Here is a 26,335-nt window from a genome sequence, read left to right on the forward strand (position 1 = left end):
TAATTTGGTTCTGGATTCCAGGGATATATCAGAAGCTTGGACCCTGACGGCTAGACCGGAAAGGAGAAGGTGGCCTGCTGCCGTTCACCACCGCTGCACGCGCTCGCCCGCTCCGGCCGCCGCTCGCTCGCGCCACCGTTGCACACGCTCGCCCTGCGCCTGCTGCTGTTCGCCCGCTCCGGCCGCCGCTCGCTCGCGCCACCGTTGCACACGCTCGCCCTGTGCCTGCTGCTGTTCGCCCGCACCGGCCGCTGCACGCCCCTCGCCCCCATCCTCGCCGACAGCGCTCTTGAGAAACAGGAAGAAAGGAAGAAGAGAGATAGAGGGGGAGACCCGGAGAGGAGAGGGTAAAAAATAAAAAAAAAAGAAGGGATCCACCAGACGTCACGTCAGCAAAATCGGTGAGAAAATGGGTCAATACTGCCAAGGGACCTTCTATGAATGAATTATGTGAGTTTACGGCTAGATAAAAAACAAACTCACATTCAGGTTTAGAGATCTTTCAAAAAAAAAGAAAGAAAAACCCGTAATTGGGCCAGCCTTCCAGCCAGGCCCATAGGCCATATGGAATGGCCTGAGTGAATGCACGGACGCACCTCCCGCCGCCTCCCGCATCTGAAATCGACGACCGGCCCTCCGCCTGCCCGCCGCCCAACGCCCTCGGCCGCCCGTCGTCCTCAGCCCGTCAGCCCGTCGACCGGCCACCGCCGTCCGTCCTCAGCTCGCTGACCGGCCACCGCCCTCCGGACCTCGTCGCCCGTCGCCCCCCGGTGGCCGCCCTCCGCCGCCGCCTCCCAACACGGCAACACGAAGTCGCTGACTAGGCTCAGCTGTCCGATTCGCCTGGGCGGCTCCGCCCGACGCCGACGTCCTGCGACAGTGCGACTTCGACGACGTCCTCCTCCGCCCGACGCAGCCGAGGCGCCGATCTGTTCGCTGCGTTGATTTGTTCGGGGATTTCGGGGACCCGGCGAAATCGGGGCCGCGGCCGGGTGCATTCCAGCCATCCCCGCCCCCGCCCCGCCCCGTTGCCAGGGAGGGGCGACCACCACAGTACCACACCATGGCGTGAAGTGAAGAAAAAAAGATGGCGGCGCTGCGAGTGCCGCTCCAAGCAATCCTCTTCGGCGGCACGCGCGCGGGCGGGCCGCGGCTGCCCCTCCTCCAACTCCTGCCGCTCCACGCGCACCTCCTCGCCTCGGGCCGCCTCGCCGCCTCCCCGGCGGCGCTCACGTCCCTCGTCTCGCTCTACGTGCGCGCCCCGCCGGCGCTCCACCGCGCCGTCGTGCCGCTCCTCCCGCCTCGCCTTCCCCTCCTCCGCTCCCCTGCTTCAACGCCGCGCTCTCCCTGCCCCACCCGCTCGCGCTCTGGGTGTTCGGCCACCTCCGCCTCGCGCATTGCCCCGACGCCCTCTCCTTCCCTCCACTGATCTCCTCCGCGCCCTCGGCGTCCCAGTTACTCGCGCTCCACGCGCTCTCGTTCCGATGCGGCCTCGCGCACGAACTCTTTTGCGCCAGCTCGCTGCTGCGCGCGTGCCTCCGGTTCGGCCTGGCGAACCACGCGCGCCGCCTGTTCGGCGAATTGCCACACCGGGACGTCGTGGTGTGGAACGCGATGGTCAATGGGTTTGCCAAGCTCGGGTGCTTCGACCACGCCGTTGAGTGCTTCCGCATGATGAGGGAGGAGGGTGAGGTCGAGATCAGTGGCTTCACTGTCACTGGTATATTGTCAGTCTGCACCGCCACGGCGGATTTGGGACGTGGGGCTGCAGTTCATGGCCTCGTAGTGAAGTCTGCGTTTGACCAGGAGGTGCCGGTGTGCAATGCCTTGGTGGATCTTTACGGGAAGTGCCACAAGGTGGATGATGCGTCAAGGGTGTTTGAGGGGATGGCAGACATGGACAAGGACCTATTCAGCTGGAACTCAATGCTGTCAGCGCTGCACTATCTGGTACGATTAAGCTATTTTCAAGGATGAGATGTGTTGCGTTGTGGCCAAATGCAGTGACCGTTGCGGCTGTTCTTCCTGCATGTGCTCAGACTGCAGCATTGCAGGTGGGAAGGGAGGTTCATGGGTACACTGTGACTAGCGGACTGGATTGCCTTGGCTTATTGGACGTGTTCGCCTGTAATGCACTGGTGGACATGTATGCTAAGGGTGGAGCTTCGGATGAGGCTCATCGTGTATTTGACCGGATGCAACAGCGGGACGTGGCATCATGGAATATTATGATTGATGGATATGCATCTTATGGGCATGGGAAGGAAGCATTAGAGTTGTTCTGCCAGATGACAGAGGTGGAACGGATTCTGCCAGATGAGATAACGCTGCTGGGGGCATTGTCAGCTTGCAACCACTCTGGGCTTGTCAAGGAAGGGAAGGATTTTCTAAGGAGAATGAAAGATGAATTTTGTTTGGAGCCACAGCTAGAGCACTATGCATGTGTGACTGACATGCTTGGGCGTGCAGGAAGGCTGGATGAAGCTAGAAAGGTAGTAGAGGATGCAGGTGCTGTGGGGGTTGGTGCATGGAGGACATACCTTGCAGCATGCCGGATGCATGGTGATAAAGAGAGAGCCCAAGAGGCAGCTAGGATGCTGGTGTTGACAGAGGAGTCTGAGAGCGGTGGGTGGGTGCTGCTAGCGAATACATATGGTTGGGAGGGAAACTTTGAGGAACTGGAGGAGGTGAGGAGGGAGATGAAACGGCGAGGAGTACAGAAGGCTGCACCAGGCTGCAGCTGGGTTGAGGTGGGGGGAGATAATAGTGGGAGTGGAGCAGTGATGCATGCTTTTGTCAGCGGAGATAGGAGACATCCTGAGGCTAACATGATCTACGAAATGTTACACTCGTTGATAAGTTGGATGAGGGATTGCAGCCACCTGAGTAGCACAACCCCATTATATTCCGTAGAACTCCCATGACTATTTATATTTTGTTACATAAGTCATTACGAGCTTGCGCAGCCATGAAGTTGCTGTAATGATCAGCGTCTTGGATATATCCCATCCGCCCATGGTGGATCGGACGGTGGAGATAGCTCGTGGAGGCAAGTTTGGGAGTGTGGGATTTGTTGATGGATGTGATTTCGATTGCCTCGTGTAGGATGGAGATTGTGATCGGAACTAACTACCTTCAAGGCACAGCTATCTCTTTGTTTATGAAGCTGATCTGTGCAGAAACCAGCATGGTTATGCTGGCATTTCAGATTGTTTTTTTAGGCTGCAAACTGTTAATGTGGATAATAGCAATGCAGAGGGTTCAACAACCATCAATCCCATCGTGTGTTCTGCCTGCTGTGTTAGAAATGTTGCTAAGAGGTATGTTTGCCTAGCTGCATTACTTCTTAGTAAATCATCTAGCTATTTGAGTGCTTAATACTTTTATTTGTTTCCATGCTAAAATTTAAATTATAGCTGGCACCGATTGATGTGGTATTGATTGTGAGGGCTCATACTACTATAATAATCTATATTTTGAGAATTGTGGTCCACACAGAATAGCAGTTACATGCTTTCACTTTCATCATGTTCATAAACTTCATAACTAGCATTAATTTTCTATGCAAACATGGTGACTGATGTTTTAAGAACATTCTTTAGGACGCTTTTCATTACTTTGGCTGTGTCAGGATATATCATTATCAATCTATTTGTTTGATTTGTTTTAACGTTGTTGGTTTGTTTTCTGTGTTGTCTTATCATTATTGTAGTTCATATAAGACCTTGCCAACTTACCTTTATTGTTTGCAATGTTACAGTGCACCAAGGGGAGGTGGGAGACGCCATGCTGGCGGAGGTGGCAGTGGTGGATCCGGTGGTCGCCGTGGAAAAGAGTGTACTCAGCCAAAGTCCGGTGAAGAACTTGATGCTGACTCTTGGAGAAATACCATGCAGATGCGATGCATACTAACTAGATCTTCACAGTGTCGATGTTTCAACATGAAATCTGAAGGATGTTTATCTGTTTGTTCCTGCTATTTGTGCTACCATGTTCAGTGGCAACAACAAAAACCTTGTTTGTGGGGTCTTGGTTTACTGAATTGTATGGTTTTATGTGTGTACATAGAACTAGAGTTAAGTGTATGCTGGTGAAAGACTGTTATTGAATATTACTTGGTTGCCGCTTATGTTCCTTTTACTGCGGAGTGAAGGGCTGCTCGAGTTACTCCACATACAGAAGTTGCTGAAGATGTACACGGTTTTCTTCTCTTCCGACTCCTTAAACATACAGCATCTTCAAGTTATGCACCGTTCTTTGCGTGGTTACTGGACATTGTTCCTCTGCCATAGAAGGGTTTTAAGTCTCAGCCATCCTTAATATGAGATATGCATAGTTTCTCACCTGTTTATCCATTTAGTACTATATATTGGTTTATTATTTTGTATTTGCTTCTGTTTCATGTGTTTAAATGTTCTTTTGTTCTTGTCTTTCAGGTATCTGATGCCTTTTTGTCATTTACCATTCGATCTTCTACCCATTAGTATTCATGATAGCCCCTTTGAAAACCTGCACCTCTTCAGTTGACAACAGATTATATGGTAATTCTACCATCTTGCCAGCTGATCTTCAGCCTGTGGTAATCTGGCTTCTTGCCTGCTGATCTTCAGCTTGAACAAGCATTAAGGTGCAAATTATGATCTAAAATCTGCTATTGATATTTCACAGCTAGCTGACAGCATGATAGTCTTGTTGGAATTTTTTTGGCCCTCCATCCATTGCTGGCTTATTCTGCGATAGCAGTGCAGTGGGTCACCCTGTTTCATGAAAAATAGCCATCGAATTCTTTAGGATCCAACTTAAGTTCTGTGTTCTCTTCAAACTTGTGGGTCGGTTTTGATCGTGTTAACTGTGCTGGGAAGATCTGCCGATGAGGCTTATGTTTGCCCTAGAATTCAGTTTTCAACGGAAGAATGCATACATCTTGTTGCTCGATATGGATTTGGGAGTGGATTGATTATTTTGCATGTTGTGTTCAATAACTCCCCAAGTTCTAACATTATAAGAGCCAATTGACAGGTGGTTTGATGGTCATGGTTGTCATTGTCAGTATCAGTAATGGTATCAGTTAAGCGTTGTGGTCTTCTGGAAATGACATGGTGTAACCATTTTGATGGCCTCAGGTTAACTGGATTTAAAATCCTTGTTTACATTCTTTTGTCCAGTTTCAATTACAGTTAGTACAATAGTTTATCATTTGTTATTTTCTCTATGTGATATGGTATATAAGAGTTTTGGGTGTAACCCACCACCGCCACCCCTCGCACCGTCTGGACCAGGTACCTAATCCGTGTGCTGTTCTTTATTGGTAAAAGGAGAACCGAATGTTTCTTACATCTGCTGAAGGTATTACAGAGCACCATAGGTCATATTTGGTGGTACTGAATAACAACGACAATTGATGTTTGGTCTGCAGGTTGTGTTCTTGCTGAACTTCTTCTGGGGAAGGTAAGTGATCACATTATTTACATGAGGCTTTTGGATCATCCAGCTCACTGCAAATGCCTACCTAAGCTTTATCCTTTTTTTTGGCTTCAAAAGCCTCTATTTTCTGCAGACGGTGCTGTTGATCAGCTTGTTGAAATCATCAAGGTAAAAATTTTATCTTGTGCCCATCAACATCGCTCCCTGTTAGTTGTTTACCTCTAATTTAACATGCTATTCCCTCAGGTACTGGGTACTCCTACACGAGAAGAGATTAAGTGGATGAATCCAAATTATACTGAGTATCAAATATCAACTATGCAAAATTGCAAATGCAACAAAGCATGCAAGCAACTGATCATAGGTCCTCAAGACCTCAACCATTTTTGCTCCCTGATCGGAATTTGGTGCCACCAGTGGCTCAGTGCTCATTCTTCTTGTCCATGGCTTGGCTGGATAGGTCGGCTGGTGATGGCGCTGCTACGGAGAAGATGGCTCAGGGCAAAACTGCACGACCCCCCTGGTGATGGCGGCACTACGAGTCAACGACACTGGGAGCCTGGAATGGGATCGCGAGCTACTACGAGCTGGCTCGTTACGACTAAAGAGCTATTACATGAAACATTAGCTTAACTCGTTACCATGCCATTTTATAACGAGCTGAGTCGAGCTAACTATGAACCAATTAAGCGAGCTAACGCGTCAGATCGAGCTCGCTTGGCTTGTCCTGTTTTCTTAACGAGCTGGCTTGTAAATTGTGAGCTTAACGAGTTGAATGCATCGTGGCCTGCCTGTTGACTTTGATAGTAATTTTGACAAACGAGCGTTTGAACATGTTTTCTCTATATTTTGTCAAACGTTTGCTAATTCTGTAAGTTTTTTAAAATACAAGCTAGAAGTACGTCCTACCTACCCGAGCGGTAAACCCGAAATTTCTGAAATTTGAAGACCCGAACGCTCAGCTCAACAGGCATCTAAGAACAAAACAAAATCAGATTAATCTATGTTATAACATCGTATATTTTGTTCGAAATGCCTCAAAAAATAATCTATCGCTCAACTCTTCAGACCATCGCTGTGGTTTTCGATGATGTGACGCTGACGCCATGTCACATCCTACTTATAGCAATTTAACTCTAGATTCTTGCTAGCAACTAGGGGGAGAGAGAGGAAAAGGAAGCAAGGTTACCATGTACGTTTTAGTATTTTCTTTATTTTCTTTTCTTTATTGTATAGTTGTTTATTATGTATTGGTACATTGATGTTATTACTCTTAGACGTAGGCGTCATGCTATTAAAAAAATACCACTCCGGTTTGGACTCAGAGTTGAAATCTGGACAGTTTGAGAGTTGATGACCAAACGTAAACAGTTTTATTTTTGAAGGACCAATGTAAAATTTATCTTTTTAAAATTCAAAAGATTTGTTAGCCTTAAAATCACAAAGTCATGCCATCTCAAACCACTTTCAGGCCTATCTTTTCACTTCTATTTATACTTAAAAGCTAAAATTTAAATTTTTAACGTTAAATATAAAGTAGATTTTAGAGTTTTTTCATCGTGGTTTATTTTTCAGTCTTACACATATATTGTTTAGAATCTAGGCCAAGGGATGACAATTTAGTTGTGTGAAAATTTTAGGGGTGACTATCTAGTTCCGGTTTTAATGTTTACAGATGAATTTTACATTTTTCGTGAAAGATCAGGATTTCAACCTTAATTGGTTGTCACTTAATTTAGACGTGATGAAACAATTATGTACAGAAAACACAAGACCCATTTTGCATGCCGACGTCGGTGTCGTCTTCGTCCTAGACTATGTTTCGATCTCTGTTCATAAAGATTAAATAACGACGAACTGGAGAAGGGTCTTCATTCAATCTCTGTCACTCGTTTAATCTAATCAGCGTCGTATAAAATAATTAACTCTAGGCTCTAGCTAACGATCGACCAAGACAGAAGAAAGGGAGGGAGGTAGGTAGGAGTAGGCAAGCAAGTAGCCATGGCCACCTGCTCCTCTTCTGCTAACTCTACCGGCTGGCTTCTCTCTCTCTTCTTCTTCTTCTTCTTCCTCCTCCTCCTCCTGATCCTGCCGGCGCCGCCCGTTGCGCCATGGCGATCAGGCTCAGGCGAGGTGGCGGCGGCGGCGAGAGCTCTCAACTTCACGAGGCAGGATTTCCCGAGGGACTTCGTCTTTGGGGCCGGCACCTCAGCTTACCAGGTAATCAGTCCTTTTATATTGCAAAACTTTATAATCTTCTCTAAAATTATATCCATGGATCAATGGATATAATACGATATATATAGATTTATTAGTATTTATATAAATCTTGAAAATGCTAATAAGTCTTATATTATGGAACAGAGACAGCACATTCGTAACATGCTGACATGGAGCTAGAAAGTTTGATCAGTTTTTATGAAATGATCATTTATTAGATTGTATATGTATACATGTGTCATATTCTTTGGACATATACTAAATGTTTCCTATTACCAAAAAAATGTATACTTTTGGATCACTTACTAATTTTCTTTCTTGGAGCCTTGGCTAGCTGTTGATTAAATGCATGTCGTTTTTTTGCTTTTAACATTATAGTATGAGGGGGCTACAGATGAAGATGGAAGGACCCAAAGCATCTGGGACACTTTTACTCATGCAGGTCATCTATCTTAATTTCATCACGTAATTACGTAATTAATACTATATTGTGTTATAAATCCATATACGATTGATCATGCTAACTAGCTAGACATAAGTTGAAGCACAGTTTATTCCATACTGTTTTTTTTTAAAAAAATGTTTCTACTCCTTATGAATCCAAATCGAGCTGTTTTAACACTCAATATTTTTCTCAAGTTGTTTAGAACATTGAGAAAATATTTTTATATTTACCCTTGTCAAATAGTGTAACCCTACTCATAAACAAATAGTTTTGTCTTTCCCAATATACTTTAAATTAATTAGTATAATAAATTACTTTAAGGGCCCTTTAAATCACAGGAATGAAAAAACGAAGGAATAGTAAAAACATAGGATTCTGATAGGAATGTAAGTGTAAAACAGAGAATTGCAAAACACAGGAAAAACGTAGGAATGACCGTTTGATTGGACCACTGGAAAAACACAGGAATTTGAGGAGAGGTAAAGACTCAAAGGATTTTTTTTCCTTAAGGTTCTATTGTTAAATTTCCTCCAAAACTTATATGGGAAGAGAGATTCCATAAGAATTTCATAGGGTTCATTCCTTTGATTCAAATGGCTTCATAGGAAAATTTTCTATAGGAATGAAATCCTCTAAAATTCCTATGAATTTTTTTTGAATCAAAGGGCCCCTAAATTGTTTTCTTGATTCCTGTGAACAAGCATAAGATGATTTGTATTTGGAATCAAAGGGAGGGCAAGCAAGCAAAAGATAATTTATATAATAACTTTTATAGATGTGTAATTTACGGTTTGTCCGTGTGGGAGAATAATGTATGATAACAAACTCTAAATCAACTTTAAAAAATTAAACTTTGAAATTTAAGTTTTGGTAGCGGCATACAAGCTAAAAGGAAAATAGTGAGAGGCATGCTGTATCAATATCTGGGATTTTATATTCATGTGATTGTGGGCATGTGATGGTTGCAGGGAGGATGTCCGACAAGAGCACGGGTGACCAGGCCGCCGGCGGCTACCACAAATACAAGGTACTCCATCGGTCAAAAAAAAAAACTACTAACCAACGTTTGGGTTATGCGTCGAGCGTTTAACCATCTGTCTTATTTGAAAAAATTTAAAAAACTTAAAAAAATTAATCACACATAAAATACTTTTTATGTTTTATCATATAATAAAAATAATCGTAATTTTTTTAATAAAACGAAGAGTCAAACATTGTATCTAAAATAAATTAAAAAGTTGATTTGTTTTGGAACGAAGGGAGTACGCACGATTGTTGTACGGATGTTGATGAAGTTATTAATGGAGTATACGAGGCTCGATGAGCTTAAAAAAATACTTCACCCGTTCCACGGTACAAAATTTTCTATACAACGCTAATATATGTAAACACATATATGCATCATATACATGGACTAATTAAATAGTGAAAGGCTATGTGATATGGCACAAAGAAAGTCTTACTATATGATATAAAAAATATTGTAATTTGTAGTGTTAAATGCAGCTTGTTTGTTCTTGGATTTGTTGAGTTTTATGGGTGCATAGCGAATTTTTTATTTCAAATATTTTTAATGAATAATTTTATTATAAAACTTTCTAGATAAATATTTTAATTCGAATCTTTTCGGTCATAACACCTGCACAAAGGACTATCACGCTAGGCTGACTGGCGTTATAGTGTTGTCTCGCTACACTAGACAAGGTGACGTAGTCAAAAGACGATTGCTACACTAGACAAGGTGACGTAGTCAAAAGACGATTTAGATAGTAAAAATATTTATCTAAAAGATTTAATAATAAAATTATTTTTTAAAAATCCGTGCTTAACGTACTACCTGTCCCTCCAGTTACAAGCTAGTGGTTGAGGGATTGGAAGTTTGGAACAACGTTCTACCTACCACTCTACCAGTAGTACAGTACTTGATATGGATACTCACCGATCCCTTTTTAAAATAAGATAACGCATGGCTCGTATTTCTTCTCTTGATGGCACAATGTATTTAATTTTTTATAGTACAGTTTCTAGCTAAGTTGAAATTGTTGTTATTATCGAATAAAAAAAGGTAGAATTTAACAGTATTTTGTTTAATTCTCTTTGTACGATCTGTACACATACTGGCCACGTCAAGTAATTGGAAGTGTATATCTGAACTTTTCAGGAGGATGTCAAGTTGATGAGTGATACTGGCTTGGAGGCCTACCGGTTCTCCATTTCTTGGTCTAGGCTTATTCCAAGTAAGAAAAACATATACTAACAGAAATTCATTTGGGGACCTGCAAAAAGTTCATATTTGGCAAAAAAAATAAGTGTCTAGCCTTACTGTTAAGTGTTTAAGATGGTGTATGGACCCAAGGACTTTCTGTAGTCACTTGTCATATCGGATGTTTGAACGTTAATTAAGAGTATTAAATATAGATCGATAACAAAACTAATTGTATAAATAAAAGCTATTTTATTGGACAAATTTTTTAAGCCTAATTAATCTATGATTAGCAAATATTTACTGTAGCATCGCTTTCACTAATCATGGACTAATTAGGCTCAATAGATTTGTCTCGCGAAATAGTCCAGAGTATGTGGTGGTTTTTATTAATAGTCTATATTTAATACTTTTAATTAGTGCCCAAACATTCGATGTGACAGGGACTTTAAAAAAAATTGTAGGGATCCAAACACTCCCTAAGTTTTAATCTCTTATTTCCATGACCACACAGGAGGAAGAGGATCCATCAATCCTAATGGGCTCGAGTACTACAACAACCTGATAGACGAGTTGGTTAGCAGGGGTAATTCTAAACAGACAATGTTGTATTTTAAGGATTTGTAGTTTGAAACAAAATTTTAGGATTTCAGTTACTCTGTTTATGATCATAAGACAAAAAAAACACCATTTCCCTTTTACTTGATTTTTTCAGAATATATTTCACATATATAATACTCTTTCCATTTCAAAATATAAACATTTCCATGTTGTTTAACAAATACTAAGGTTAGTTCAAAATATTTTTTTAAGTTGCTTCAATGGTCAATTTTTTTTCATGTTAAATTGATTAGATTCCCCTTCCAAGCACATGATTGGTTTCGAAATTATTAGAATCATGAGAATCGTGGGAACATATGTAAGAGTGTTTATATTGTGATACAAAATTTGATTTATAGAAATATTTATATTTTGGAGGAAGAAAGTGTAGTTTCTTTCAATTCATATAAATTAACAGCCAGTGCCTATACTAGAAAAATGCTATTTGGATTCAAATTGTCCCCAGTTGCTAGAAATTTTGGCGCCCCTAGTTTTTTTATGAAAACTTAGAGATTGTATATCAACCAATGCATACTCATCACTGCACCGTTGCACCATTGCATTTGCATCACCCATTTCTGATTGTGCTACAGGGATTGAGATTCATGTGACTCTCTACCAACTGGATTTCCCCCAAATTCTTGAAGATGAGTACCATGGCTGGCTCAGCCCAAGGGCCATGTAAGATGGTCGATGCCATCACCTCACCGCTTCTTAACCCTTTCTTCTCCAAGAATTTGCCATCTGAAAAGCTCTGAAAAAAAAAATTCGATGTTGAGCAGCCAGGACTTCACGGCGTACGCAGACGTGTGCTTCAGGGAGTTCGGCGACCGCGTGAGGCACTGGACCACCCTGGACGAGCCCAACGTGATCGCCCTCGCTGCCTACGACGGCGGCGGCTTCCCGCCGTGCCGCTGCTCGCCGCCGTTCGGGGCCAACTGCACCGCCGGCGACTCCACCGTGGAGCCGTACGTCGTCGCTCATAACCTCATCTTGGCGCATGCCTCAGCTGTCAGGCTGTACAGGGACAAGTACCAGGTCAGTGCGGGAGAGAACCCCGAAAAGAAAATTCATGTGGGACAGTATTTTTCAGAATTTTGGATACAAAGAACGAATTTTTTTTTAAAAAAATTGAACATGTTTTCGCTGAATTTGGACAGGTTTGTTTCTTGCTATGCTACACCTAAACATTTCGATATTTCTGGCCAGGAGCACATCCTACCTACCTACCTACCACGAACTATACTTGATTGACTGAATTTCAGATTTCAGAACTGAAAGACAGCTCGAGATTTCGCTACACTTAAAAGATCATGATCAGAAGTTCAGAAAAAAAAAGAAGAAGAGCCATGCACATCGATCATTGTTTACTAACATCCATCAACAACATTGCAGGTTAAGCAGAAGGGCGTCGTTGGTATCAACCTCTACAGCTACTGGTCCTACCCGTTCTCGCCCAGCTCTGCAGACATCCAAGCAACTCAGAGAGTCCTGGACTTCACGATCGGTTGGTGAGTGATCCATCTTCTCTTCCTCCTTCGAGCTGCTGAATCTGTTGGTCATATACAAATTCTACATGCTATCAGATGATGATCAGGAGGAGACTTAGAATGTGATCATTCTTGTGTTAGGATACTGGACCCCTTGGTGTATGGAGACTACCCTGAAATCATGAAGAAGAGAGCCGGGTCCAGGATCCCATCCTTCACAAAAGAACAGTCTGAGCTCATCCGTGGGAGTGTTGATTTCATTGGTATCAACCATTACACGTCGGTGTACATCGGCGACGGATCAAGCAGAGAAAAGACCAACCTTCGGGACTACAAAGCTGACATGGCTGTAAAATTCAGAGGAAAGTTTTAATTTTGGGGTGAAACAAAGCATGTTTACTGCATAATGGCATATCACACTCATCAGAATCTGACTGTCTTGTGAACTGAGATGCATGAGCATCTTTTCACAACTATAGAAGTGTCATATTTCCATTATCTAAGGCCTTGTTTAGTTTCCAAAAAAAATTTTCAAAAACATCACACGGAATTTTTGGACACCTAAATAAAGCATTAAACATAGATGAACTAAAAAACTAATTGCACAGTTATGGAAGAAATCTTGAGACAAATCTTTTGAGCCCAATTAGTCAATGATTAGCCATACGTGCTACAGTAACCAACATGTGGTAATGATAGATTAATTAGGCTCAAAAGATTCATCTCGCGGTTTATAAGCTAGATGTGAAATTCATTTTTTCATTTGTGTCCAAAAACCCCTTCCGACATCCAGTTAAACATTTGACGTGACACTTCTCCCAAAAATTTTCTCAATCTAAACACCCCTAAAAAGGACTCTAGATACAATTTTTATTCCAAAAAAACATGACACAATTTGACTATCTATTATGACTGTTCGTTTGACTTTTTGTGTTTCAGTTTTGAGGAATGATACACCGTCTGATAAGGTATTTTAACTTATTTCCCCTGCTTGCACTTATCAAACTACATATCAATTATTCGATGGAGAAAACTTACATGAATGTTTCTTTCCCTTCTACAGAGATACTAAACATTTCTGTTTCAATTTTTGCCTTTTTGGTACAATTTATCCCTACCAAGCTCCTAACCGAACCGAAGGGGCTGCAATGTATGCTGGAATACCTCAGGGACGCATACCAAGCCATTCCTGTTTATGTTCAAGAAAATGGTAGGTTTTCATACTCAATTCCACAGATAGATAGCCACATGATGTTCTTGATCAGTGACATACTATCATGTGATTATATTAATTACAAGAGAAATGTTAGGGTCCTTCGACAATATCTGAAGGTACCAAAATTTTACAATATTTTTTTTAATTCAAGATACCTAGTATTTAGATGGATCAAGTTTTATACTAGAAAATATGGCACATTTCGTTACCTTTTCAAGTATGTTAGCATTTCCCACATTACAATATTTCAAAAGTATATGGTGCTTGCTCTGCAGATCTTTCGGAAGTTCTCTTGCTTTTTAAGTAAAAACTGTGTGCACAAATGTATCACCTTGCTGTAATTGATTGAGTTGAATAAAACTTCCATTATCTAAAAGAAATTCTGTAGAAATTGAACCACTTGAGCCTTTTAACTTAGTAAAAAAATTTCCATGTATCATGTAAAATTGTAATTTCATTGACGTCTTAACTGATACAAATTTTCTTTGCTCTTCATCCATTTACCATTTTCTAGGTTCTGGGCAGCCCTCTAAGGACGATTCGCTCAATGACACTGAAAGAGTGGAGTACTTGAGTCTCTACATGGGGAGCACGTTAGCTGCACTAAGGTAAATTAGTGATCTGCCTTGAAGTTACTTGATAAGTACGTGATGGTTTTATCTGAACTTCATTAAAACTTTTACTACACCTACTGCGGTGGATGTGTAATAAAATCAGATCCGTTGAATTGAATCTAAAGCAATGAACGGCTTAGAATCATTCGAGGCAGGGGCGGATTTATCACCGGGGCTAGGGGGCTTCAGCCCCTCCTACCCGGTCGGCACCAATGAAGCCCCCCTAGCCCCTCTAACAAAATTTTTGATATTACTAAAGAGAATAAAAGCTGAAAGTACATATCAGTGTTTATGGATCTTTACTCTATTTCGTCTAGCCCTTTCTAATATTTTTTCTGGGTCCGTCACTGATTCGAGGGTATATTTAAAAGAATTATATGGTTACTGCAGGAATGGAGCTAATGTGAAAGGTTACTTTGTTTGGTCATTCCTGGATGTGTTTGAGCTGCTAGCAGGATACCGTACGCGATTTGGCCTGCACTTTGTCAGTTTTGAGGATCCCAGCCTTCCCAGGCAGCCAAAGCTCTCTGCTCACTGGTACTCCAAGTTCCTGAAGAGTGAAATTGGGATTAACATTGGAAACATGATTAGTCCCGATGAGGATGATGAGCATGCTGATATCTGAGCTTGTCAGGTGTGCATGGTTTTTGGCTGAGGAAGAAGAAGAAACAAGGACACTGACTGTCATGATATTCAGTTGGAAGAAATGTTTCTTTGATAGGTTTGTTATTGTTTGCCATTTCTCACACTTAGAAGTTGAATAATCAGATGGAACAAAGACAAGTCTATAGTTAAATACTGATTGTCCGCTGATGTCTGAATAAAACCTCATTTCAAGTTATGCAAACGAATTATCGGAATGTCGCATGTGATTATCCCAAGTTTCTCTCCAGAATGTGATAATTAAAGGGAACTAAACACATGAGCTGGACAGTTGACAGCACCGATGAATTGGAAAACCAGGATATGAGAAGGTAGAGAGATCATAAGTGTCCAAAGAAAATTAAAATGAATTCAGAAGAATTACTTTGTAGAGTTATGCACGTACGGCCCCAATTAAGTTGGGAGTTTTTTTATTAAATGCACCTCTTTTATATTTATTTTAAAAATAAATTATTTCAAAACGTATTTCCAAAATCTGTACTATTTTAACACGTCATCCAGCTTGGAGTGGCGTATTTATAGTTTTATACACTATATAGATTATACCAATCACGGCCTCTTCTTTATCATCAATTTGTTCTTTGAGTTGGGCCTGATTTGAGTCGTGGCGGGCCGGAACTACATCACGCGGATTCACTTGTGGGCTGGATTTACTGATGTGGAATTGGTGGGCCGAATTTACTTGGTGGGACTAATTCGGTGACAAGGATCAACTGGGCTGATTTAAGTTGTCGACTTCAGTGGGCCGAATTAGTTGACGGAATTGGGTGGGCCGAATTCGCTATGGATGAATTCATGGAATAAGTCCACATTGCGTCCCTCAACATGATGCCGAGTCTGTATTTCATCCCTCAAGTTGAATACTAGATATCTGTACCCCTTATGTTATGAAAACCGTCTGGTATAAGTCCCAAGGCTGTATGGACCCAATTTGACCCCTGTTTTGCTTATGTGGCACATGGTGGGACCCACATGTTAAGTGTCGTTGGGTCCCTGACGTCGACTTCGGCTTTGCTTCCGTCGTCGTCTCCTCCTCATCATCGTCGGCTTCCGACTCAGATTTCGCCAGGGCCATACAGCAGAGAGGGTTGGGCCTGAGGCGCCGCATGGTGGCATCGGATCACCCCAATCCCGTGGCGCCGCCACGTGGCCTCCTCATCGACGACGACCGCCGCATGAGGATGTAGTCCGTCAGCGACTTGCCACGAAACACCAGCCACCTCGCGCTCTCCCCGCTGATTCCCGGTGCCCCATCATCAACGCCCTCTTCTCGGCAGTCGATGGTCGTCGTCGGCGTGGACACCGTTGTGGAAAGGCCAGTGGAGGTGACCACCGACTGGAGCCGTCCATGAAGGTTGAGCGAGAGTGTATCCGCGTGGGGACAACCGAAGACATCGCGGCTGTGCGAGAAGCAGGCGAGCGTGGAGCGTACGCGGCGGCGAAGGCAATACTCACCTGCCGGTAGGAGGCGCTGGCCCGATCGCCGACGGGGCTGTCCGGCGACGCTAGGAGCGTGGCGCTGGTGTCTGAGGTGCGCGAGCTAGTCCTCGAGTGGCAAACAAGCGGGAGTACGAGCAGACGGGGCGCACGTGCTTGCTCACCGGCATGATCTCGCACGAGCAGCGGCGCGCCACATCGGTGCATCTCTTCGAATCAGCGGCACCGTCGTTTTCTTCATCATCAGCGACGCTGTTCGCATCAGCGGCTTCGTCGTTTTCATCCGCAGCGGGGGCCTTGCATGTAGAAGCAAGATTTATTCGAGCATACGTGATCAACAAAAAAAAAGGAACAATGCACGCCGATGACCACCTCACTACACACAGGACACATGTACGGATGAAACACAACGGATGCATGAAGCCTTAGGCACGTTAGCCAGCTAGCTTCCTTTACCATCATATCGTCCTCTGCTCGATTGATTATTACATCTCATGCTGGATCATGCTAGTTCATCGGTCCAGTGAACTGATGACCACCCTGTAGTCACACCAGGAACCAAAAGGTTAGATCAGAGGCAGTCATAGGCGAGTTGTACCTTGTTGCTGACTATTCAGCTATGATGATGAACAAGTAGCAAGAAGATTAGAGAGAGAGAGGAAACGTGCACACCAGCAGTAGACGGTGGGGTTTCTCGGCCCAATGATGGCAACGTCTTCCGGCATAGCGGCGTCGGCCGTCTTGGGTTTCCGGTGAAGCCTCCTCCGTCTTGAGGTTTCCGGCCCTCTTGGGCTTGCGGTGGCCGAGGGGACGGCCGGGTGGGCGGCGGCCGGTCTTGGGACGGTGGGTGGCGGGGGCGGCAGCCCGTCTCGTGGCAGCGACCGAGGTGACGACTGGGTGGACGGCGGTGGCCGGGTTTGGAGGGAGCAAGCACGGGGAGAGAGAAATGGTTGGCATGCTTCTATCTGTTCTAACTTCTAACATTGTTTAATACCTCCTCCAATGCCACTGATAAGTGGGTCCCACCATGCGCCACGTAAGTAAAACAGGGGTCAATTTGGGTCCATACAACCTTGGGACCTATACTGGATGATTTTTGTAACATAAGGGGTACATATATCTAGTATTCGACTTGAGGAATGAAATACAGACTCGACATCATGTTGAGGGACGTAACGTGGACTTATTCCTGAATTCATTGATGGGGAGAAGAGGTGGGCTCAGTTCACTCGGGCCGAATTCGTTGGCCAGAACTAAGTGGGCCGAATTCATTCATGGGCTTCGGTGGTCTGAATTCACTCTTAGCCGTTAAGTGGGTCGTATTCGTTCGCTGTAAGCCTGTAATCTAGTGGGCCACAAGATGGTAAGTAGGCCTGTTCGTACGGGAAATTTTGTACTCTCGTCTCGTTTCACACCCTTTCTGAATTCATTCAATTCTTGTATAATGTTTTATGTATGTGTCTTCCATTTACTATTTACTAGTAGTGACAACATATGTTGTAATGTGAAACAAAGTGCCAGAACATGCTATAACTTGAAACTCAGGTAATATTACATATGGCCGCTTAATGTGCGTATTAGCTTTGCCTTGTACGGGAGATGTTATACTATTACAGAGGGTCACAATCATCTACACCCCCATCTTGCTTATGCTGATAAGCCAAAAATTTTAATTTTCAATCTTAAATTTAGATTTGATTTTGAAGGTTTTATATCAAAATTTATTTTCCATCCATGACTTTCAATCGCTAGAAATACGTGTATTCATAAATTATTTTACATTTGCAAATATATAGTTTAGCTTTTTCATAAAAAAAAAGCCAAACATTAACTCCTAATGTGTTTCTTGGTGGTAGAAATATGTCTGCTTCCATCTATTATCTATATAAAAGAGTATAAATTTCCTGTAAAAAAGGTGAGAAATCTCTCCCCCAAAAATAACTAAAACAAAAGAAATTTGAGAAGCTACATTCTTCTTTTCTCCCTTGGGGGCATTGCATCTTCAGGTTCCACATGCACAAGTGAAGAACGGTGTAAGCTGAGCCTGAGGCTGAACAGAAAGGCAGCTCGCCCTGCATCTCTCAGGACTCAGAACTCAGGACAACATAAATGTAATATATATACACACACACTAAAGGATCGTGACATTCTAAACTTCCAGCAGCTTACAACCTTATCAGGTCGTTCAAACAGCTAATGCATGTAGTATAAGACTAAAAAGTGCTCCATATCTCAGTTCACATTTCATGTCAACGATCATGGTCATAAACTTCAGGTACGTACTGCGTAAGTGCATATGCATCCTTACGAATCTAGAACGTTTCATACAGGTAACATTACAGAAAACCTCAGTGATGTCCTCTCATATTAGTATCAAAGCAGATCATGAATGCAAAGCTGTTGATTCAACAGTTATATCACCGCGAAAGAATCACAGCAGGGCCAAAAGGACCGGACAATCCATCTTCCTGATCATCTCTTCTTAAAACCATACTTCTTCCGTTCATAGAAGAGATCGGTCTTGGCACTTCCAAGATTGACAATCTTGGGGCATCCATCTCGATCCTTTTCTTGCTGAGTACACTCCTTGCAGTAGTAGGCATCTGAGATGCCAACCCCTCCACAGATGACACACCTTCCCTGGAAGGAGCCATAGTTGCACTCATCACAGACCCGGACAAGTGTACATGGGCGCACGTATGAGTCACAGACGACACACTTGCCATCACATTTCTCACACAATCGACCAATTGCAATGCCAGGCTGTTTCCTGCACATGATGAGATCGGGATGATGCTTTGCCATGGCTCTCAAATGCTAACCTGTGGAGCCATAACAAAATGCAAATATAGATCAGAATCAAGCAATGCTAGCAAGTTCATTTTTATTTTTAAAAGGAGAAGTGCTAGTAAGTCAGTAACAGGAAGAACAAGCAATGCTGATAACAATATTTCAGTCGAGAATTTGATAGGCACTTCAATCTAACAAACAATTTCTTTAAAAAATCAAGACACATGGTTGAACAATGGGTTGCTCACTTACTGATACTGCTAAACAACAAAAGAAAATCCATCTAATTTGTTATTCAGCTATTCGTTGAATGACTCCATGATCTTCTTACAAGGTATCTTTAAGAGAAGCAATTCTGATTACAGACTCGCAGTGCACAATCTAGCAGGCATATCAATTTCTAGGGAAAAGAAAAAAGAAAACCAAGACAAATGGTTGAATGGGTTGCTAACTTAATGGTACTGGTATCTAAGGATCACTTCATTTTGTCAGACCTGAAAATATTACTAGATCATCACCCGACCATCCCATCAACTCTAGCACAGCAATATGCAAACAAGATGCAGAGTTTAGCATGTGAATTTACTAATAAGCTGCACTGACGAACCAAAGAAGAAATGCCCATGCAACTAGGGGTGAAAACGGGTTGGGTTCGGTCGGATTTCGTCTTTCCCATATCCTAACCCACATTTTACTATCGGATTCGGATCAAATACGGATATTATCAAATACGGATACAATCACGGATAATAGCAGGTATGAATACGATACAAATACGTACAAAGACGTATACGAACACTCACGGGTACGAATATTTATGCGGATATCAAGTCAAAACAATAACCATATATACCACATAGACAATAGCTATTGAACATTAGCATATAACCAAAATGCAACTGTATTAGGGGCTAGCAGCATAGTAGCCGGAGAAGCTCATGTGCTAGCACAAGTACTCATGTTTGCTTCACCACTAGCCATATTTATCCTACAACTAAACATCACAAGACAAACACTAGTTCGGAACTAAAAAATATGTGCTGAAATCATATTCTAACTTCTAATTAATACTAAATGGAAAGAGCAAACATACTGTTGGCTGCTGCTGCTAGGTGATCACTTACTCTTCTCTGTGTTAGTGGATATGATAAGCTTTGGATCTGATTAATTAGGGGATGCAATGTTGCAGTTCTGTAACATTCTGTTTCTAGCTGAAGTAGAAATTAAGGTCAGTTAAAAAAGGGAAATAAAACGGAGAAAATCGAGATGCAGGTTCACCACTAGCATCGGTGATGAAAATCAGTTGGTGCCCAGCATCGGTGACGTGCGGCTGAGACCGGTCGGTGCCTCGACGGTGGGGCGAAGGAGGACGGCACCTCGGTGGCGGGAGGCGGCGGCCAAATGGTGTCGCTGCGGCGGGAGGTGGAGGCCGAACGCCGTCTCGGTGGGGGGAGGCGGAGGCTGGCCGGATGGTGCATCGGTGGCGGGGCAGATGCTGGCCGAACGCGCTCCGGCGACCAGAGGCGGAGGCTGGACGGGCGGCGGACGGCGCCTTGGCTGCGGGAGGCGGAGGCCGGACCGGAGGTGGGAGGCTGGGCGTCGGCGGACGGTTTCTGTGCGCCTGGGTGCGTGTTGCGTGAGGAGTTGAGGACGAGGTGAGATCGTGACCCCGTTGAGAGAGACAAAGGACTAGGGTTCCTTGTTGGGCTTGGGCCTTGAAAGGCTGAAAATGCCACCATTAAATTGGATAATTATCCAAATAGATATCCGGGTATTATCCGCAATATATACCAGATAATCCGTATCCGTCGGGTATTGCCCTCCCGAACCCGATCTCGTATCCGCAAAAAAATACCCGAATTCGGCTCTGAATCCGTGTAAGATCCTGGGTACCCAAATAGATGACCCAGATTTGTCCCGAATTAATATGGGCGGGCGGGCGGTCGGAAAATACCCGCCCTGTTTTCACCCCTACATGCAGCCAACAACCCCGAATAGTGTGGAGGTGTCAAAAGAAGTGGGTGTTCAGAGCCAGAGGGAGATGGAAGACTGGTGAGGACAAATGTCCCAGAGGCAGAGGTGGCTGGTGGCAATCTGGACATGAAGTGGAGGTGCCAGGAAACAAGGGATTGAAGGCTGCAAGTGGCTCTGAATCAACAGAATATTGCCCAACCTTGCAATCACACACTAACAAGAATATTCAGAACAAAAAAAAAAAAGAGAGAAGGCAACTACGACCGGATAGGGGCAGCCAATCAGCAATGCTTAGAAGCACTAGCAGTTTATATTATCGAATTAGCCAGCAGCAATGCACCGTGCTTCCCCTTCCCCCCCACGATCTTAAACCTTCATCTTTGCAATCTCTGGTTTATCATGTCAGATAGTAACTGGACCATACTAAACTCGCATGAGATGCTAAATTATCGAAGCGTTACAGCTCTTAATAATTTTATTGCGCGTCAGATTTCATTAAGCAGATTTGCCGATCCTGATTTCTCTAAAACCCAAGCTAATTCAACATCCACCGCCCCCAAACCCAAAGCACAACGTCCACGCGAAGGAAACGCAGAGATACGCGAGACGGAAGCAGGGCCTCATGGATGAAGGATCGCGAAAATCGTAAGATCGACGGTCCAATCCAACCAGCGCCTACCAAAGAGCAGCCTGCCTGAGATGCCGGGCTGCCGCGCCTTCCCCGCCTCGCGGGGGGAGGGGGAAGGGGGGGGCGTCTACTCCATTTCCGGGGCACGCTTGGCGCCGATCTGGGGGCTCGGCGACGCCGGGTAGAAGCAAAGGGAAGGCGGAGGAGATGGCTAGGGGGTTGGTGGGCGGCGAGGAATAATGCCCGGAGCGGCGAATGGAGAGGGCAGGGCGGGCATACCTGGGGATGGGCAGCGGGGTGCTCGCCGGTCGCCGCTGGTGGAGAACCCGGAGAAGGGGAGAAGAGGCGGGCGGCCGACGGCGAAGAAGAAGCGGCGGCGCGGTCGCGACTCGTTAACCAGTTGAGTCCGGCTCTCACGGAGTACCCTATCAAGACCGTCGTCAAACGTGAGCGGTACTCGCTAAAACAGGGTCGCCACGGAACGAGAAGGGTCGCGAGCTAGCGAGGGGCATCAATGCCCGACTCGCTACATTTCACGGTGTTTGACTTTACAGTTTTATCTAATTTATTTGTATACCAATAAATCTATATATATATATATATATATATATATATTATATTCATTAATTGATAAGACAGGACTAAAAAATGCTTATAATATGAAATGAAGATAAAGCTATAAAATCTTTCAATAAGAAACGGAGGTAGTAGTATTTATCTAATACTTATACTTATAAGTTTAAATTTAAATTATTAATCTTAAATTTAGAGTTAATTTTAAAATTTTTTATCAAAGTTTTTTTTCAGCATTAGTTTTCAGATCGCTAAGAATATATATATATAAAGTCTGATTAAAAGCAATATCCAAGCTAAGTCAAAGCAAAATCCTTGCTAGGCTTTAATTCGTTCTCTATTTTTATCACTTACTTGAAAAGTCAAAAAAAAAAACTAATAGATTTTTCATACTGCATATAGATAATCATCACAATCGCACCAGATATTTTTGATACAACACTCCAGCCAAAGGTGTCGAACCGTTCTGAATTTGATACAACTTCCATGATTTTCCTCGAGGTACAGAGTGCATGCCATTTCTGATTTCTCGAACAGCCGTCTCCAACAACTGCATGCACCAATTTTCACAGGCAAAATTTTCTTCCCACCGGTTCGAGCGGGAGGATTAAGGTACACAGTGAAAGAAGATTGTAAATACTCCTATGATACTATTACAGAGGATGGATCATGTTCTTGCCAACTACGTGATATCTTTCACAGAGCTTTTTCAGTGTACCAACTGAGTGCTGCATTGTGTTCAGCTTGATATCCATGAACATGGCCTGCAAACATAATATTTTCTAAGTTTATATTTTCGAAATTTAAGTACCCATGATCATAACTTATGAACTCAACCGAGAAGCAAAAATTGTGCATTTCACCCAATGTAATTTGAATGCTTTCTTATACCTTGTAGTCATCTCCGTGCTTCTCTATTAATCTGCCGACATAAATTCGTTGAACTTTAGTCAGTGGTTCCAAAGGTGCAGATTTCCCATCCCGTCTTTGCTTTCCAAGCGCAGATTTCAGATCTACATTTGAAAGATATTTATGGAGAATGAGATTACAAAGCATCAATGTTCACAAATAAAGATCAAAAGAATATTCCTGTTCAAATCACTGTAGCATAACTAAAGTAACAAAATAATGGGCAGTAAAAGCATGTGTTGACCATTATGATATGCATGAGATATTCACATGAACTGCTAACCAAAGAACATGCAAAACTACATCAATTAAACTCCAAACATGATGTCCTTCTTCCAGTGACATACGTTGGCATGCCCAATGAAAGCATAAAAGAACTAAGATGACGTAATGGATTGTACAGCTGGGACAAGTGTTTTTGTTGAATAATGGAAAAGCAAAGGTTATTTAAAATAATACATCTCCAATAATGTTAAGGCCTACAGGCAAACAACCAAACAGGCCATGGACATTAGACGCTTCCGTTGAATCGGAAAGGTGGAAAAACTACAGTTGTCACTTTGAAAGAAAATATCAGAACTCAGAAGCATATGTTTTGCAATGCAATGCATATCTCCGAAAACAAAACAAAATCCAGCAACAGAACATGTAAACTTGTCTTCATTGGAGATTGGTGTATTATTCACAATTCTTTTACTATTTTTGGTCAACACATCACCTTAATATTTCTTAAACAAAAGGTCATAAATACATGAGATGGGTCACACTTGCTCTGGGTAAACAATCAATACAGATATTTTAAAAATATTTGATACATAATCAGAAATCAATATTGTTCAATTCCAATCAACACAATACTCCCTCTGGTGAAAAATATTTGTCATTTAGGACAAGATTTGGTCTAACTTCTAAAATTTCCAACCATTGCTAATGTCTTAAATGCTTAGTTTCAATACAAGACAAATGATATACATAGATTCTCCTCGAAAAGTATTATCGTAACATCATACACTTAATAGGTTCTACAAGTTTATTTTATCAAAAAATTGCTTGTCGGAACTTTAGATGTTGGACCAGATCTTGTCGAAACGACAAATATTTTTGACCGGAGGAGTATGTTTTTCTTGTTGATAGAAAGCTGAACAGAAGATGAACCCAATCTACCATAACCTGTAATTTATCCAAACATTATGTTTATAACGCACTAATGATTTTGCATACTAATTAGACTACCTCTTGCTGTTATTTTGATGTTTAAAGTTGATCAAGTGTTGCCGTATTGAGCATCACGTCAGTAACAGCGAATATGCTTGCCTAAAGCTCAGAGCTAATCAGATTAGTACCTATTTCTTGATGGTGAGTCTGTGACCCTCGCCTACAAATGCTCAAAATCTCAATTTTCGAAGCATATTAGATTCAGATGCTCAGAGTATAGCCTTTGCAAAGGTTAATCATACTGTCAATTTTAGCCACTTCAAAATAATCGTTCTAATTTCTCAAAAATGAAATTAGGTAAATGGCAAGACTGACCGTCGGACTCGAGGTCGCTGCCAGGGTCGACGGGCTCGAACTCGTCGACGGGGGCGCGCGCCGCGTCGACGTCCGGCGCCTGGAGCGGCGCGCTCTGGACGAGGCGCGGCGTGCCGCGGGCGTGCGCGCCGAGAAGGTTGGGGTTGGCGACGACCCCGAACGCGGCGTAGTTCTTCACCACGCTGCCCTCCGAGTCCCAGCTCGGCGCGTGCCCGCCGCCCTCGGCTGCGGCCGCGGCCGCGAGCTCCTCGGGCAGGTCGAAGGCCGGCTTGAATTCCCGCGGCTTCTTGCGCGGCAGGCCCACGCGCACCTTGGTGCGGGAGCGCTTGAGCTTGCGGCGCGATCCCCCCATCCTCCTCTCGCTAGGGTTTGGACACGAGCCGAGCGGCTAGGGTTTTTGGGGGGAGGGAGACAAACGGGGAAGGGGAAGAGGAGTTCGGGAGGAGATTTTTGATGGGCCTCCAGGAGAAAATTATGAGGCCCATTTGCTTGTGCTTCTTTCTTTATATTTGCTTGTACTACTTTATATTCATTTATATATACTCCAAAGGTTTTTTTATCTGACACCGCCGATTTTCACGTTTAACCATTTATTTTACTTAAAATATTTATATAATTAATTATTTCGTTATGATTTAATTTTTTCTAAAGAAACGCTAAGAATGACCTATAATTTTACATATTTGCATAATAAAATTGAATAAGACGGGTGTTTAAATGTAGATCTAAAAATCAAAGGGGTCAAATAAAAAACTGGAGGGAGTATATGTATTTAAATTTATTAGCATTTCATATGAATCTAGAGAGAATAAAATATATTATAATTTGAAACGAAAGTAATATTAGGCTTTGGATCCTCAAAAGGGTATTATTAGGGGTGCAACCATGGGGCTGGAGGGAGCTTCCTCTGGAAAAAAAAACAGAATAATTATATCAGTATATTTTAATTTAAGAACATAGTGTATATATTATCTATATAAGTTGGTGGCTAATATTATAATTTGAACTAAACCTCAATTCACACGTATAATTTATCTATTCACTTTATTTCAAATTTAAAAAATGTTAGTATCTTCATTCTAAAATATGACAATTTGTTGGCTATGTATTTAGACAAAGTGTTTGACCAAACAGATAGCTAAATTTTGCTATTTATTTGGGATGAATGTAGTATTTAAATGGAAGATAGATATTTTTGTCCATTTTGCCTATGCCTAGTTTGTGTATCTAATTATTTATCTAGACTTTATTCTCACTGTTTATAATACATCTCATATGCGGTATAGCTATCTACCTATTCATTTTGTATTGTGATATATTCCTAGTTTACATTATATATTACCTATAAAAAGTCTTAAAATTATGTATATTTTTCACTTTTTTTCATAATTACTAGTCAACATGGCCCATCTCATAATTAGATCTGAGCTTCGCCCCTAGGTATTATGGGTATTTTTAAATCATTTTCATTGAGTAATTTTTTTTGAGAATCTCATGTTTTATTACCAAAATCACATTAAATCATGAGTATTTTGTATGTGGTATATAATCACATATTTAATGGTCAAAACCATATTCAAATCACATGTAAATTTAGGATACCCAAAATAGTATTATTC

General features: G+C 42.7%; 3 protein-coding genes and 1 pseudogene across 5 annotated transcripts; 2 read left to right on the top strand and 2 right to left on the bottom strand.

Annotated features, from left to right (window-relative positions):
* Positions 1–811: 811 nt before the first annotated feature.
* LOC102714562 lies at positions 812–4,190 on the top strand (annotated as a pseudogene). Its single transcript, XR_005811822.1, has 2 exons — positions 812–3,320; positions 3,761–4,190. The product of XR_005811822.1 is annotated as a pentatricopeptide repeat-containing protein At3g14730-like (transcript).
* A 3,199-nt stretch (positions 4,191–7,389) lies between these two features.
* On the top strand, positions 7,390–15,107 carry LOC102703967 (beta-glucosidase 22-like). 2 transcript variants are annotated; one of them, XM_015837563.2, is made up of 13 exons: positions 7,390–7,644; positions 8,023–8,086; positions 9,058–9,116; positions 10,251–10,326; positions 10,807–10,878; positions 11,486–11,573; positions 11,675–11,930; positions 12,288–12,403; positions 12,524–12,744; positions 13,322–13,350; positions 13,505–13,592; positions 14,113–14,206; positions 14,603–15,107. In XM_015837563.2, exons 1-13 carry the CDS (start codon positions 7,426–7,428, stop codon positions 14,835–14,837), a joined length of 1,617 nt encoding a protein of 538 aa, XP_015693049.2. In that variant the 5' UTR covers positions 7,390–7,425; the 3' UTR covers positions 14,838–15,107. The 2 variants fall into 2 exon arrangements, with proteins under 2 accessions (XP_015693049.2, XP_015693050.2); XM_015837564.2 differs by lacking the exons at positions 14,113–14,206; positions 14,603–15,107 and having other exon boundaries at positions 13,446–13,588.
* A 3,677-nt stretch (positions 15,108–18,784) lies between these two features.
* On the bottom strand, positions 18,785–19,117 carry LOC102714834 (PHD finger-like domain-containing protein 5A). Its single transcript, XM_006655180.3, has one exon. The coding sequence runs from the start codon at positions 19,115–19,117 to the stop codon at positions 18,785–18,787; it is 333 nt and encodes a 110-aa protein (XP_006655243.1).
* Positions 19,118–22,660: 3,543 nt separating this feature from the next.
* On the bottom strand, positions 22,661–25,152 carry LOC102704245 (nucleolar protein 16). Its single transcript, XM_006654253.3, has 3 exons — positions 24,717–25,152; positions 23,169–23,290; positions 22,661–23,041 (listed from the first exon to the last, which is right to left on the bottom strand). Exons 1-3 carry the CDS (start codon positions 25,066–25,068, stop codon positions 22,931–22,933), a joined length of 585 nt encoding a protein of 194 aa, XP_006654316.2. The 5' UTR covers positions 25,069–25,152; the 3' UTR covers positions 22,661–22,930.
* Between the last annotated feature and the right edge of the window lie 1,183 nt (positions 25,153–26,335).

The sequence above is a fragment of the Oryza brachyantha genome, chromosome 5, assembly GCF_000231095.2.
Source record: "Oryza brachyantha chromosome 5, ObraRS2, whole genome shotgun sequence".
In the NCBI taxonomy this organism is placed as follows: domain Eukaryota; kingdom Viridiplantae; phylum Streptophyta; class Magnoliopsida; order Poales; family Poaceae; genus Oryza; species Oryza brachyantha.

Excerpts from the sequence above, each read along its gene's own strand:
- LOC102703967 (XM_015837563.2), top strand. The coding sequence starts at position 7,426 with ATGGCCACCTGCTCCTCTTCTGCTAACTCTACCGGCTGGCTTCTCTCT. Across the intron at positions 9,117-10,250 it reads GCGGCTACCACAAATACAAG|GAGGATGTCAAGTTGATGAG; the intron begins GTACTCCATCGG and ends TGAACTTTTCAG. Across the intron at positions 13,593-14,112 it reads TGTTTATGTTCAAGAAAATG|GTTCTGGGCAGCCCTCTAAG; the intron begins GTAGGTTTTCAT and ends ACCATTTTCTAG.
- LOC102714834 (XM_006655180.3), bottom strand. The coding sequence starts at position 19,117 with ATGGCAAAGCATCATCCCGATCTCATCATGTGCAGGAAACAGCCTGGC.
- LOC102704245 (XM_006654253.3), bottom strand. The coding sequence starts at position 25,068 with ATGGGGGGATCGCGCCGCAAGCTCAAGCGCTCCCGCACCAAGGTGCGC. Across the intron at positions 23,291-24,716 it reads CAGCGACCTCGAGTCCGACG|ATCTGAAATCTGCGCTTGGA; the intron begins GTCAGTCTTGCC and ends TTTCAAATGTAG. Across the intron at positions 23,042-23,168 it reads AGCACGGAGATGACTACAAG|GCCATGTTCATGGATATCAA; the intron begins GTATAAGAAAGC and ends TTATGTTTGCAG.